Source organism: Dermacentor albipictus, chromosome 4, assembly GCF_038994185.2.
Source record: "Dermacentor albipictus isolate Rhodes 1998 colony chromosome 4, USDA_Dalb.pri_finalv2, whole genome shotgun sequence".
In the NCBI taxonomy this organism is placed as follows: domain Eukaryota; kingdom Metazoa; phylum Arthropoda; class Arachnida; order Ixodida; family Ixodidae; genus Dermacentor; species Dermacentor albipictus.
In genome coordinates, this window is record NC_091824.1 from 140,758,777 (window position 1) to 140,774,558 (window position 15,782).

Sequence of the window (15,782 nt, forward strand, 5' to 3'; positions counted from 1 at the left end):
GCACGGCAAGTTTCTTTGTGCCACAGTAATATCGAAACACTCGGACGCTTTTCGAACAGAACAATTTCTTGGCGATCTTTGTGTCCTTCGCTTAAATGAAACTTCGTATAAAGGGAACACATTTGTCTTCTGTCCCTTCGAGTTCCATTTAGGCGGAGTCTAATGTATATATATTTCCCGATATATCGAAAATGTATCGTTTAAATTCGCAAAACGGGAGCGCGAGCGTCGTAAACATGCTCTTAGCAAAATTGGCTGATGATATCTCGGCGCTGCAGAAGTTGTGTACTGAGCGCGACAGCGTGATTTATCTAAACGTTAAAAAAAAAGAAGAGGACTAAAGCAAGTCATCCAAGGATATTATTTATTGCCAGCGAGATTGGTAAAAACCCAACGGCTGCGTTACTTTTGTAATTCGCTGAAACAGCAGTGCTGAGGAAAAATGAAACGTCCTGGCTGCTTAACCAAATGTTTCACGCAGCCAAGTCTACGACGACTGGTCGACCCGATTTAGTAAAGGCGTTTTACAACTGACTGATGCAGCCTGGCCTCTCGCATTCGGGTGAGAGAATAGCATCGACCAGTGTAGAGGCTGTGCACGCGAAATCGTGCGATAAATTGCAAGCACGATACTGTAATTTGGTAGGGGCTGTCTCGAGGGTTGATTCCATGCTTGCACGTCTGTCCCTTACATGCAGCATGCAGCTGAGCCGCCATTGGTTCGTCTGCACTCGCGCCTGCGAGTAACATTGTGTTGACACCCAGCTGAGCTTCGCACAATTTAGCTGCGGCGACTTTCCTGCTACTGATGTTTATACAAAGAGCGCGCTTATTCAAGTTTTGTTATTATGATTATTATCGAAGGAAGCAAGAGCACATAGTCGCCTCGTGAAAGAGTACCTTGCAGACACTTTGAATGGGATGTTACTGCTACCCGACAGTTCCTAAACCTGAATATGACTACATGTGAAGTATGCCTATAAAACGGTACGTCGCCGCTTTTATTGGTGTGGCTAACAAAAATTATGCATTGTGAAGTGACACTCACAGGGTCGTCCAGTTATAGGCGAAACAAAGACCGATCTGCAGTGGTTATACTTTCTCATGATTGTCGTGCAGCATGACACTTTCCGTATGGCAGCTACGAGGATCTTTTTTCAGACTGCTTTGAATTCTCGCCGTCTATCATCTGGGCCTTAACTATGGCATTGCAAACAACGTCGAGTGTATACGCCTTCGTATTCAGGTATACGACCAGCACGTACACCGTTTGCCGAAAGCTAGTTCGTATGGTGTCATTTGGCGCAGTGCGAAAGGACGGATGACTGTGTTGTATATACACTTTTCGTTTCTTCAAATAAAGCCGGCGCTATGCTGCGTTTTCGTCAGCGTCATCCATTATTTTGCGCCGACCATGTGACCGAGCTAGTGCAGCACTTCGTGTGCGTACACTGGAAATTCTTGGCATACAGGCCCCTGTCCGACGCTATACAAAGACACAAGGAGTTGATGAGGACAGGTTGGACAGAAGAAGGCGTGTCTGGTTGGCTACCGAAGCAAGAAAATGGTGAACAGAAGTTCAAGAGGGGGAGATGGACTGGTGAACAACGTGCGCGTGAGGACAACGTCAAACAAAGGTGCTCAAACAGGCCCAACGATCTTAAAAGCACACTATAACCTTCAAAGCCCTTGAATTGACAGCCATAATGCCTGCAAAAAAAAAAATGACAACACGGGCAACTGGTCATGCATGAGAACAGGGGCATCGTAGGTTCTTGATAGCGGAAAAGGGGGCACTCAGCTGTCTTGCCGAGTGTCTGGAGCGCAAGTCTTCCCACTGTGCAGGAAGGCGACCCCTCGCACCTGGCTGACAGCCATCAACTCTACTTCCGCGGACCAAGTGGATGGCCGTTCCTCTCCTCCCTGTGAACAGACATCCTCCTTCCAGTGCCACCTTCTGCATGCCCTCTCGATTATCCTCACCCTGTATACCTGTAGATGCACACCAAACATGTGGGCCCCAGCTCGATTTGAACAGTGACTTTCTCCCTCCATCTCTACGTCCTTACCCCTCCGCTCCGTGAAGGGTATGCATCCAGAGCTGTTTCTTGTTAACCTCACTGCCTTTCAGTACATCCTTTCTCTATCGCTATCTCTCCCTGCACGAAGCTCGTGGGCGTTCTATTGACTCCAGCGGAACGGCTGTCATTTGCTATTAATACTTATGCTTCGTAAGTATAGAATATGGAAATGTCGCGAGGGAACGAGACGGGAAAGAAGAGACAGCGAGCAATAAAAAGAAGAAGGTGACGGTGCACCGCTTCTCTTCGATGGCGCCTGCTGCACTTCAGTCGACGATCTTTCCTTTTCACCGTCATTACGTCATAGCACCGACATTAGAGTTCCCACTGTCGCACTCGTGCACCACGTCACCAGCACTGAGTGAGCGGACAGACGGACGTCCCACATACTAGACACGGGCTCCACAGCCACGCCGGCGATCACCGCGCCACTCCCTTGAGGCTGTTGCGGGTGACGGTGGCCTCGTGGGCGTGCAGCATCTCGGCGATGTGGTGCCCCACGGCGTGCGCCTTGTGCCTCTCTTCGTGCAGCACGGGCCGGTCGTCCAGGAACACCAGCCTCGGGAAATGCGCGATCACGTACAGCCTGCGAACACGTCGACACAGATATTGCTGTCATATTGGGTATAGGCACTATAACGTCCCAAACAACTTCTAATGGTGTCGCATTTAGCCTCCAAGACCTATAGAGTTAGAGTGAAGGAATGGGGAAAGGCAGGGCAATGAATTACAAAAGAAAATCCGGTTTCCTACCTCACACCGGGGGAATAGGCAAGGGTAGGGGGTAGAAATATAAGAAGAAAGTAGAGAGGCGGTCAGAGGGCACACCCACACGACCACAGCCGCGGCCACAATTACCGCACACTATCACGGTACAGGGTCAGGTGCAGCAAAATGAACACCATTTAAGGCTAAAGCCATTTTCGCAGACTTGTTGCCCTTAAAAAAATTGTCTGCCTGTTCTCATCTTGCGTTGCGCTGACGTGGATGCGGGGGTGAACCAGTTTCACCAGATGCCCCAGTTGAATGTCACACAGAATGTGTCTAACGCTTCTTAGCCTTCTGCCTAAGATTTCGCTGTCAGTGTTCCTAGGCGCCAATGTAGTGAGTCTCTTAGCGCCTCCCAAGACAAACGAATGTTTGGAATGTCACAGCACGCAAATCATCGCTTATGTCGCTGACCTGATTTGTTGTGCGCAACAAAAAAAATGTATAGTATATTTCTTATCTGAATTTGTGGTGTGATAGGCGCCGTACTTGTTGCGCATAGCCCTTGAAATGAAATGTGTTAAATAATCGCAACATATTTCCTTTATTCACGTTCTGGCATCCTGCTATCTTGAATCCTTGCATATTTTCTCTCTTGGTTACACGAGAGGCCTGCTACGTTCAGATTCCCAATGAAGTTTCGATGTGTGATAACTTTAGTTGATTACATGGTATGTACGATTTTTCTTTTTGGCTGGCCACTAAATACCATTTCACTTTCATTTATTCGACATTTATTCTTATATTTTCTGGTATCCACCATAGCATCAACCCATGAAACAAACGAAGGTATTTCTTTCATTCGTACAAGACATCCAAGAGCAGAGCGAATTACTAAACTATATATACTATCTGATTATGTAAATTGCTCAAATAGCTAGCTTACATGAGGTTAGTTCCTTCATTTTTATCCTCCCGAAATTAACTGTTTGCTGTAAGTGCCGTTAAAATAAGCGGCGCTAAGCCATGTCCGTGTAATTAAGGAATAAATGGGCGAATACTTAATGAGATTGGCGTTGGCCCACCGCGGGTAAGTTCTGCGTCTACGATGTAGCATCGGGAGACGGGGGCGATTCAGCCAACGCTAAACCAACGTCAGGAGGCATGAATGCTAGGTTATCACAAACATCCTCTCGTTGAAGTTAATCATAATGTTGATGTCAGGTAAGCCAACCACCAACCCTGGAATATCTTCTAACGTGGCAACGAAAAGACCTCGCAGCGAAGCCCTCGATTACTAACACTGGCCAAGTGAAGGAGTCAGTGGCTCACACACGCGCCTCGTTATTACTGTCATTGCTCGCAGTACAGCTCACGGCAATTGTCGCATTGTTTAAGATAAGACAAGCAGATAGGGTAACGCAGGTCTCCTATTGTTCGTTCGTCGCGCCACATTCAACACAGTTAATCAAGTAGCTGCTTCCAGAAATTATTGTTACGAGGCACGTGGCTTGCTCATACACTACGCACATTTGTTACGAGGCACGGCTTGCTCACACACTAGCACCTCAGTGGAGGGCAAGCGACCGCTTCCCCATTTATTCGCCTCCCCACGTTTCCAATTAATCGCCATGTACTATTAGTTTTCTAAAATGCCTGTTCACCTTTCGTTGGCTGTCCTGCTTTTGTTTTCTTACCTGCTTGCAATATTGTTCAGCTTAATATGGGTCTAGCTTCTTTCGTATCTACACAATTGCAGCCCTGTTCGAAAATTCTATAAATGACCCCACTGTCGTATCGCGCTTCGGTACCTCTTGATGTAGCATTTGCCAAGCATATATATTTACCTCCATTTTCCCCCTCTCCCAGTGTAGGGTAGCCAACCTGGCTCAGTCCTGGTTAACTTCCCTGCCTTTCATTTATCATTTTCTCTCTGTCTCTCTACTAGGCGTTTATATTTTTTATGTTGTTTAATGAAAATACCCGCCACACTTTTGACGCTCTGCTGCGTTGACATGCTTGCTTCCGTCCATCGTGGAGTGAGACCACTCGCTTTTTATTAGTTTGGTCTTTCTTGATTAGTGTACCTTCAAAGTTGTTTCGTTACTTCATTATGGTTGCTGCCGGCAACAGAGGTTGTAACGAGGCCATTATTCGCGTATATCTAGTTTGTTTGAATTGATGTGACATCCGCGTTTGTTAGGAATACTTCTTCTTGGACTCAGCCGAGACAGCGCGGCAAGCATGCGCTTAGAAATTAGTTTAGAAATTGCGCACTACTGGTACTCCCACGATGAAAATAAAATTTATACGGGGAGGACAGTTGAGATGAAGGACTTTCCTACATTTCACCTTCCCCGGGATTCAGCTGTTGTTAGGCAATCTGTAGAAGACTGGGTCATTTGGTTGGCGAGTCGTTTCAGCATACCGTTCCTGCACGAGTCGTACTGCATGACTGCCCCTTCCTATCACTTTTGCTTTAATTAGTTGGCCGGAGTTTTTTTTATTCCCGGCTAGCGATACGCAACAGCTAATACGAGACACAAATGTTGTCAAGCAACTGACGCGTTCGTTAGCGTACATAAGACAGCGCATTGACGCAACACCCACACACGTACATTCAACGGCTCGTCCATGATCCGCTTTGTGTCTCTAAACTAAGGGTGCGCTAATACTAACTTTAATACCGAATCGAATGCGAATGACAGAAACGAATCAAATCGAATTGGTTATTTAATGCTTTCGGGATACGGCTTTCAAATAGAAACAGGCGTTTTCACCGTTTATGTAAAACGATGTTCATGTACTAGTGCTCACAATGTTAGTAAGTTTCTGTCATAAGATGGCACGTTGTCAATCGTTCTTCATTAGACGTCAAAGTGGAGCATTCGGTGCAAAAAAGGCAGTTCGCTCACATACCTGGAATTCCTCGGATAGTGGGAATTATAGAGATTTAGAAGGACAGGACCGGCTCCCCGAGCGATGTACATGACGCGCTCCGTTGCGTAACCTGTCACGTTTTGTGTCCGCCGTTGCAGTCGGGATGACACTTATCGCACTTCAGCTCCAATAATGTTTTATCGCGCACAACAGATGACTTACTGTTCGAAAGCTATGAGAAAGATATCCGTAGTTACAAATGCCGACTATTCGATTCGAAGACCTAATCGAATAAGGCGCATTATTCTATTTGTTATTCGGAAAGTTCGGATATTCGCCCACCCCTACCTTTAACTCTAGAGAACAACGACGAGGCTCAGCAAGATGATCGCGCGCGAGCACTCGGTCCGGAGAATGCGCGCGGTGCCGCTTTCGTGCTTACGCAACAAGTTTGAAAAAGGGAAGCCGGTGGCGACGCTCGGTCGCCGGACTTGTGAGCCATGACGTTACACATCGCGCGCGCTGTTTTCAAGGACGCCACATTTGTCAAAGTTAGTTACGTAACAGCTGAAAAATGTACACGCCTGTTTACCACTCTCGCGCAACGTCGTGGCCAGCGCTCTCCAGCCGCCGCCCGCGGTATTCGCAGTTTATCGTGCTTCCAGTGAAACGGCAGAGCCCGAGCCTTGTGGCATAAAAGGGCAGCGAGCACCTTCGTTGCCTTTAATGCGCTACATTATTAACAAGGGAGCGTGCAACAGGGCTTAATGTTTTCTTTAAAGGCTTACGAGTGAAACTAGTATGACAGTGACACGTCCCGCAGCATCATGAAAACGCCTAGCTTGGCGAGGTAGAAAGAAGCGTGTCAATACGTCGTATATAGTTACTGGAGCAATCAGCGCCCTCGTTAGGTCATACGCCGACGACGAACCGGTTTGCCATTTGTGCAGGTTCTCCATGCTTGTGATACGGTTCATAAAGAAACACATTGAGAAATGCCGCTGAGGGGCTACGCATGGCGTCGGCTACAATGAGGCAAGATGTGTATACTAGGTAAGGGTAGTTTGCGATAGTATGCGAATTATGCCAGAAAACGATTTAAAAGTATAATGTAAAAAAATGAAGTATAACCCAATGTACTGTCTATCTCAATTTCTTCATAGCAATTCATGTAAAACAGAACAGAACAGAAAATACTTGTACAGAAAAGAGAGAGAGAGGGAGGCAGGGAGGTTATAATCAGAGGCGAGTTTCCGATTTGCTAACCTGCATTGGTGTGGGGGATATAGGGGTTTTAAAGACAACAAAGAGCGAGAGGAGGGAAAGAAAGGAACAAGAAAAAAAAGTCGGAAAAATGAAGAAAAATAAAAACAAGACAGGTAACAGAAAAGGCGTTCCAATCACAGGTGTTCACACAGGCCGGTCGATCTCACGAAGCTGCAGTAGCGCTTGCACGGCCTTCTTTCTGATGCGATGTTAAGTTGCGTCGATGTTTCAGGATGCCTTCTTCCGACAGAGGCTGGTCGTCCAACTGGTTCAGCACGACGAAAAGCGATTGTCTATGCACACTGCACTGTGGGTACTAGCAAAGAACGTGACGAATTCTTTCCGCGTCGGCGAAATCGCCACATGCTGCGGTGTCCGCCGTGCCTATAGGCACGGCCGACATCGCAGCATGTGGCGATATATGCGGAACGCGTATAGGCATTGGTAAACGTGACGCCCAACCATAGCCTACACAGAATGGTCGCGTCTCTTGGGGGAAGTCTTGCAGGAAGTCCGAGGCTTAAGCTTCGATCCAGGATGTATAAAACGGGCGTGCATAAAATGTAGTTCATTCCACTCTGATGCAGTGCATTAACGTGCAAGTAGGAGGAGCATCCCTGCGGCATCTGTCCTAGACAGCGGGATCAATGGGCGGCCGTCTTCTGAACGAGCTGAATGAGCAGCTTGATCGGCACGTTCATTGCCGATGAGACCACACCGAGTTGGTAGCCACTGAAAAACTATTTCATGTCCTTTCTCAGTCAAGTGGTGCATGACTTCTGCGATTTCAAATACCAACTGTTCATGCGGACCGCGCCATAAGGCTGACAATAAACACTGTAGTGAAACCTTCGAGCTGCAGGAAATCGACCATTTGTGCGTTGGTTCGTCATTAATAAAGTGTAGTGTGACTCGAAGCGCTGCGAATTCTGCTGCCGTCGACGTTGCCAAGTGAGATGTTTTAAACTTGATAGTGGTGGCTTTTGCTGGAATGACGACAGCTGCGGTAGAGCTCTTCGGCAGGACGGAACTGTCGGTGTGTACGTGGACCTAATACCGGTACTTCTCATTTAATAGGAGTAAGGTAAGCTGTTTAAGAGCCGGCGATGACATATTTGCTTTTTTTCTGGACGCGAGGTATTATCAGGTTGATCTTTGGTTGAATGACGCACCAAGGAGGAATCGAAGGTCTGGTTTCAGGTGTGAAGCAAGATGGTATAGCCTCACGACTTGCGCATACCCTTCGGCAGAACGAGGAACATGGTCTCTCCGCAGGTAGAGAGGCTAGATGGTGGCAAGGAGTGTGGACAAGGTGCCTTACGTGCACTCTTAGTGCTTCAACTGTGATGTGGATCTTGATGATGTGGTCCCTGGCAATTGCAATAGTTGTCGCCGTTAACACACTTCGAGGAAAGACAGCATTGAACTCTCGCAGCCCCGCGAGGACACACTTTGAGGCAACGCATAGGGACCAACTCTGCCCGATGCCATATAGATTTTTTTAATGAAATGAATTATCGAAATGATAATACGGTTTTGTTACGCATTTGTATATTTTTATTAATGAAATTACACAGAATTTTTGCTTGACATATTTTGTACACTTTTCTTGCACGAAAAGGACCCAAACACGCGAAAGTATCGTGGAATCAATGACGTCACAATAACGTTCGTCGGCACCTCACTCCTGAATTCGGCTGAATTCAACAAGAGACGTGCATTCACTTTCTCCGCTCGTCTTTTCCTATTCGAACATTTACCTATAGAGCTAGAGGGACAGATGGAGAGGAACATAGGGAAAGGTAGGGAAGCTACCCAGATGGGAATCTCCGGTTTGCTATCTTACATGGGGGGATGGGAAATCGTGAGGGAAAAATTGGACAGACTCAACTGTAGTTGACGTATACGTAATGCCAAGCATCGGTGATTTATAGAGAACGGTTGTATCATTAATGTAAATTCTGTGCAGCGAATAGCTATCTGCACATATTATACGATGTAGTGCTTATACTTACAGTAAGACAGAATGCTTGTACTGGCAACTTATAGTATTGAAAGCAAACCAAAACCCAGCGGCTCACACCTAGTGGCCCCAGTGCACACACCAGTCGCGCCTGTGGCACGTAATTTCAGACTTCACTCGCCGGGATAGGCCAACTTAAACGGCGAGATACACCACCCGCTCGCAAGAAAGTAGCTGCACTTTGAAGAGAATGCTTCGTACTAAAAGGAAAGGAAGTGGATGACCTACCCGCCGCGGTGGGGCATGTGGCAGTGGTGTTCGTGTACTTAGACATAGGTTCACGTTAGATAACCGCGAGTGGACAAAACTAATCCGCAGCCGTCATCTACGGCGTCTCTCATAGCCCAATGTGTCTTTGGGACGGTAAACCCCATGAATGAGTAAATCGAAAGGATAACAAGTGAAGCGAGCGAACTCCTAACAGCGTTCACTGCGCATTCAAAGGCGGTCGCAGATGATTTAGTATTTATAAATGGTAAAAGTTCTGAAAGAGTGAATAAGCTACACTGGTTTGCGCCGGGATAAGGGCTGGTGCACAGCGGAGGCCCGCGCGTACCTGTAGTTGGCGTTCTGCTCGGCCGTGCCGTTGTTGAGGAACGACGGCGCGAGCTCGTTCCCCATGAAGCTGAGTACGCGCAGCTGCGGGCAGCTCCGGGACAGGCCGGGCACGAACACCGTCAGGCTGAGCAGCCGGTTGTAGTTGAGCCAGAGCACCTGCAGCGTCGGCAGCATCGGCACCACGCTGAGGCAGCTCAGGCAGTTGTGGTCCAGGATCACCGTGTGAAGGCGCTCGAAGTGCGACAGGAAGCGGACGTCCCTGCAGGAACCGTTCGTCCTGTGATACGTGTGCGCTTGCATGGCAGCGGTAAACCTGAGCTCGTGTAAAGCCTGAATACAGGCGAGAAGGGGCCGTCAAATATTAGTGTATCAGTTTTCCTAGAACGTCTACTAAATCATGTGCTATACTGGTCATCAAATACTTCTACGTTTTGCTAGAACACATTCCTACCTGACGCTGGTATACCTTAGCAGTCTCTGAGAACACACGTGTGGTTCGCAGTCACTGAGCGTCAATCCGGTCATGACATGGACTTGCTTTCGCCAAGTGCGTTTGTTGACACATGCGTTGTGTCCGCAGAGTTACGCCTGGTCAGAGCACGCATTCGAAGGAAGCTATAGAATTGCATATTGGAAGCAAGTCGCTACAAGTAGCTCCAAGGAAACGCGACTGCACAGCACAGGTATCCTCTCGACACATTAACATAGCATTGACTGGTATGCCACACGAAGTACTCAGAGAGAGAGAGAGAGAGAGAGAGAGAGAGAGAGAGAGAGAGAGAGAGAGAGAGACAGACAGACAGACAGACAGACAGACAGACAGACAGACAGACAGACAGACAGACAGACAGACAGACAGACAGACAGACAGACAGACAGACAGACAGACAGACAGACAGACAGACAGACAGACAGACAGACAGACAGACAGACAGACAGACAGACAGACAGACAGACAGACAGACAGACAGACAGACAGACAGACAGACAGACAGACAGACAGACAGACAGACAGACAGACAGACAGACAGACAGACAGACAGACAGACAGACAGACAGACAGACAGACAGACAGACAGACAGACAGACAGACAGACAGACAGACAGACAGACAGACAGACAGACAGACAGACAGACAGACAGACAGACAGACAGACAGACAGACAGACAGACAGACAGACAGACAGACAGACAGACAGACAGACAGACAGACAGACAGACAGACAGACAGACAGACAGACAGACAGACAGACAGACAGACAGACAGACAGACAGACAGACAGACAGACAGACAGACAGACAGACAGACAGACAGACAGACAGACAGACAGACAGACAGACAGACAGACAGACAGACAGACAGACAGACAGACAGACAGACAGACAGACAGACAGACAGACAGACAGACAGACAGACAGACAGACAGACAGACAGACAGACAGACAGACAGACAGACAGACAGACAGACAGACAGACAGACAGACAGACAGACAGACAGACAGACAGACAGACAGACAGACAGACAGACAGACAGACAGACAGACAGACAGACAGACAGACAGACAGACAGACAGACAGACAGACAGACAGACAGACAGACAGACAGACAGACAGACAGACAGACAGACAGACAGACAGACAGACAGACAGACAGACAGACAGACAGACAGACAGACAGACAGACAGACAGACAGACAGACAGACAGACAGACAGACAGACAGACAGACAGACAGACAGACAGACAGACAGACAGACAGACAGACAGACAGACAGACAGACAGACAGACAGACAGACAGACAGACAGACAGACAGACAGACAGACAGACAGACAGACAGACAGACAGACAGACAGACAGACAGACAGACAGACAGACAGACAGACAGACAGACAGACAGACAGACAGACAGACAGACAGACAGACAGACAGACAGACAGACAGACAGACAGACAGACAGACAGACAGACAGACAGACAGACAGACAGACAGACAGACAGACAGACAGACAGACAGACAGACAGACAGACAGACAGACAGACAGACAGACAGACAGACAGACAGACAGACAGACAGACAGACAGTAGCTCCAAGGAAACGCGACTGCACAGCACAGGTATCCTCTCGACACATTAACATAGCATTGACTGGTATGCCACACGAAGTACTCAGAGAGAGAGAGAGAGAGAGAGAGAGAGAGACAGACAGACAGACAGACAGACAGACAGACAGACAGACAGACAGACAGACAGACAGACAGACAGACAGACAGACAGACAGACAGACAGACAGACAGACAGACAGACGGACAGACAGAGAGTTACTGCTTGCCAAGTGCGCCAGTAGTGTAACAGCGGCCGTTCCGGCAAAACAGCATTCGCTTAAATAGGCAAACTGCACATACGGGACTGCTGCGTCACGAAGCTGCGTACGTAAGCAACGGGAACAGGTGATAACGAGCGTACAAGGCACACGCAAATGGGCACGATGATTTCGTCTGTCCCTCTTGCCTAGACGAGACATCAATTATGTTGGTGGTATACAACTGGATAGTGAAACTGTATGCACGGGGTGATAGAACGGAAACAATTGCCATGCGTTGCTGATGTAGTTGGGATGTGCAACATCGCAGTCCTCGCATAAACAGGAATTGCTATGCCGACATGCGGCGCACTGAATCATGATCAATACCAAGACGCGCTTCTTGCTCGGTCAGATTACTTTGGCGTTAATGTTTTCCTTTTTTTTTTGCGCCGCACAATACGGCGACTGACATTCACTTCTCTTCAATCTCTTCCCATGTACGTCCGCTGCATGGCGCAACATAGAAAGAAAGAAAGAAAGAAAGAAAGAAAGAAAGAAAGAAAGAAGGAAAGAAAGAAAGGAAGGAAGAAAGAAAGAAAGGAAGAAAGAAACGAACGAAAGAAAGAAAGAAAGAAACGAACGAACAGACATGGGTGTCAACATATTCAATACATATGCAAAAAAGAAAATCTATAATGGCCGGTGCGAGTATTCGCAAAGCTCATTACAACAAGATTGCATGTTGTACGAGTTACGTCCTACGCTCCACCACGATCTCGAACTATACGCAACTCCTTAAAGGCGCATCAATCCTCATGCACAAACCGAATGACCACAGGCCAGTGGTCGGAAGGGAAAGTGTTGTTTGTCATGTCGCATGATTATGCCCTTTTGGACGATGGAAAGATAGTAATAACCCTTTGTCCAGCGACGGCGCTCTGTATGGGCACGCGCGCGATGGCTATCTCCCCGTTCATTGTCTCGCGAATCTCTGGCGGCACAGGCGAGGTTCTTTACGACCGGCTGCGAGCCGAGCTAATACATGCACAGCCGCGCTTTGTGGAAGATAAGCATAACCTCCGAAACCTATACTTGCACAGTGTAGCGAACAAGCAAGCTCCTTGTTTTGCTAACCGCGGCGCTTATGCATGCGTATTCTTGTTGAGTGCGCACCATTGCAAGCGCTTGTATACCGTCTTTAGCGCTGACTGTTCACCTTCATTTTGAAGCAAAATAACAAGTAATTTATGAGTACCCTACACCTCCTTCGGGCTTTTACACGCAACGCGAGTTTCTTTGCCGACGTATGTACTCCGAAAGAGAAACGTGACGCGCATCTATTGGATTTCCTCGTGACGCTCATACACGCATGCATTGTCAATATGGGCTGCGATATACTAGATAGCTGCCTCCGGTCCGTCAATTATGCGTGCTTCTTGGGACACATGTATTCGTAATTCACTTTGATATAATAGTGTCCATATACGTGGCGCGACCCGATGCATGGATTTGTCCTTCGCCCGATCACCACGGGGAGGAGAATGAAGCGAAAAAAGGATCGGAATGTTAACCGGCGCGGGTTCCGGTTGGCACCAAGGTCGCCAGCTTCGTGAACTCGTGCTTGCGACAAACGGTACTCGAATCGATCACGTCACTTAACTTTTGTTCACTCACCGCTAAGATGTATAGCCGACACAACTGTTAATTATAAACCCTCATGATTCCAACTGAACGGAAGTGACGCCGAACGGAAGTGACGTCGTTATAGGACAATGAACTGAACAGGGTCTTCATGAATGACGCTCACCGGTTTCACATCTACTATACCAAAGTGTACACGTGGTTTACGCGATCGGCACTCAGAATTAATTAGGCAAGCAGGGGAATGGGTGCACAAGCTTACGTCAGTCGATTATGACTCAGGTCTAGCACCTCCACGTCGGCAGTGTACTTTTCGATGAGGCTGTACGGCACGGTCGTCAGTTCCTCGTACGCCAGGCTCAGCTGCTTCCTCTTATGCCCACCTATCCCCGACGCCACCATCGCGGCAGCCTCGGGCGGTCTCGTCTGGCCGCACCGTCTCTGGGCTGTCCGGGGCGAAGCCTGCGCTGCGCACATAGTCCCTTGACCTGCTCGAACTCCGTCCGCAGCTTTTTCACTCATGGAACGCCTTTCTTGCCGCCTTCACTGCGTCGCGTCGGAATCCGCTGGGCAATGATGCAGTCCCTGCTGCTGGTGTACATGCAGTTTAGCACAGCGCACACGCCAGTTCTGGCTTGAAAACGAGCACAAACCCAAAGACAGAACGTCCTAATATACCTGGCCGTGGAGCGGCTGCGTTGAAGCCAAGCGTCAGGCACACTTCTTTCTCACTAACCAGTGCGATTCGGCTTTGAACCTGATGACGAAAGAGATAGACAAACGGGCGTTGCAAGCTTGGGAATTGTGCACGCCGAACGATGTGTTTTGGAAGGAGATACGGGGACCGAGATAAGGACGGGGCCCCGGCAAAGGCGTGCTATGGATGCCTGCATGCCGGGCATTTTGTTATCAGCCAACTCGCGATCGAGTGGTTTGTCGATGGGACAGATACTCCTAGAGAGCTCCAAACACTCCCTCGTCTTCATCCTTCGTTTGATGTGGCTGCTCTATATAAACATGTGGCACACACTCCATGCCGGTATATACACCAACGCTTCTCTTCCGGTCGAAATCGTGTATTATCTGGTCACAAGGCAGGTCACGCGGGTTCCTTTTAATCTCGCACGCCGCCGCAGCAGGAGTCAATCTGCGTGCTTGAGTCAGTCTCACTCCAGGGCATTGACAGAATACATAACCGGATAACGCACCTTTCCATTCAAAGGTCATATTAAATATCGCAGCAGGCGGCCACGTTACACACAGCGCCACTGTACAGCGATAAGGCAGAGCTCGAAAGCTCATCTGAAGGCAACCGGCCACTGATAAGCTGACTACAACGGTTGCATGGGTTTGTGCAACCTGCTGCCCACTGCAGTAGATAATTTGGCAATGTCGATTCTTGAAGAGCTGCATGGAGTCACAATCGGAGCTTCATTCTGTGGACTTTTCGCACCGATTGGAAGTGACATATTGCGAGCCTCATTAAATTTAAACTTTTGAGTTTCACTGTAACCATCGCTCCGCGTCGTTCCTCGAGAGAGCTCTCTCTTACAAGTCGCCCTTACCACTTAGCACTTCTGCTTCTGTGTGCTTTCTTTTCTCTGACATTTATTTTCGCTGACATTCACCCGAACGAGCACAGCGAAAGATGAGAGCGAACGCGGCGCGTAGCGGGGAATGAAACAGGCGGCTAGAGCGAAGACGCGCGAGGAGAAAAACGGAGAGGAGGGTGCAGCGGAAGCATGAGGGGGAAAGCGGAGGAGGATACGGCGAAAGGGTGAAGCGGAAAGCGGAGTGCCTGCAGCGACCAGGCAAGCGACCAGCGCGGAAACAAAGCGCTGGCGTAGGCTCCGGACCCACTGCGCATGCGCTAATTCGCCTGCGGCGCCCCCGCAAGAGATTGCGCTCCGCGCGAGCCACGCTTTCCCGTGTTCACGCTCACGTCCTGAAGAGAGTTTTAACGCGATAGCGTTAAGGAGCTCGTGTCGCAGAAAAGCCGGTGTCGTCGGCGTCGGTGTCGGCGGCGTTGACCGTGAGCGATAAATCACGGCAGGCGCTTCATAAATAAAAAGCAACTTCCAAGATTGGCCCGGTGGGAATCGAACCCGGGTCTCCGGAGTGTGAGACGGAGACGCTACCACTCAGCCACGAGTTCGATGCTTCCAAGCGGTGCAAACGCGCCTCTAGTGAATGCGGTGTTGCCTTCGAAACGAGCCGTGGAAAGTTATACTGCGGTGTATATCGGTAATTATGAACATGTAACGTACAGAAGTCACAATTACACGAGTTGCGAAGTGCGTTTCCGCTGCATTTCTTCTGCGC

The 15,782-nt window shown here is 48.7% G+C and overlaps 1 protein-coding gene and 1 long non-coding RNA gene across 2 annotated transcripts in view; one reads left to right on the forward strand and one right to left on the reverse strand.

Annotated features, from left to right (window-relative positions):
• Nucleotides 1–7,661, forward strand: part of LOC139059373 (uncharacterized) — an 82,988-nt gene extending 75,327 nt beyond the window's left edge. The window contains exon 3 of the long non-coding RNA XR_011514116.1: nucleotides 7,523–7,661. This is a non-coding gene — a long non-coding RNA (uncharacterized lncRNA). The remainder of the gene's footprint in view (nucleotides 1–7,522) is intronic.
• On the reverse strand, nucleotides 2,138–14,470 carry LOC139059369 (leucine-rich melanocyte differentiation-associated protein-like). Its single transcript, XM_070537683.1, has 3 exons — nucleotides 13,723–14,470; nucleotides 9,515–9,775; nucleotides 2,138–2,667 (listed from the first exon to the last, which is right to left on the reverse strand). Exons 1-3 carry the CDS (start codon nucleotides 13,980–13,982, stop codon nucleotides 2,502–2,504), a joined length of 687 nt encoding a protein of 228 aa, XP_070393784.1. The 5' UTR covers nucleotides 13,983–14,470; the 3' UTR covers nucleotides 2,138–2,501.
• Nucleotides 14,471–15,782: the final 1,312 nt, after the last annotated feature.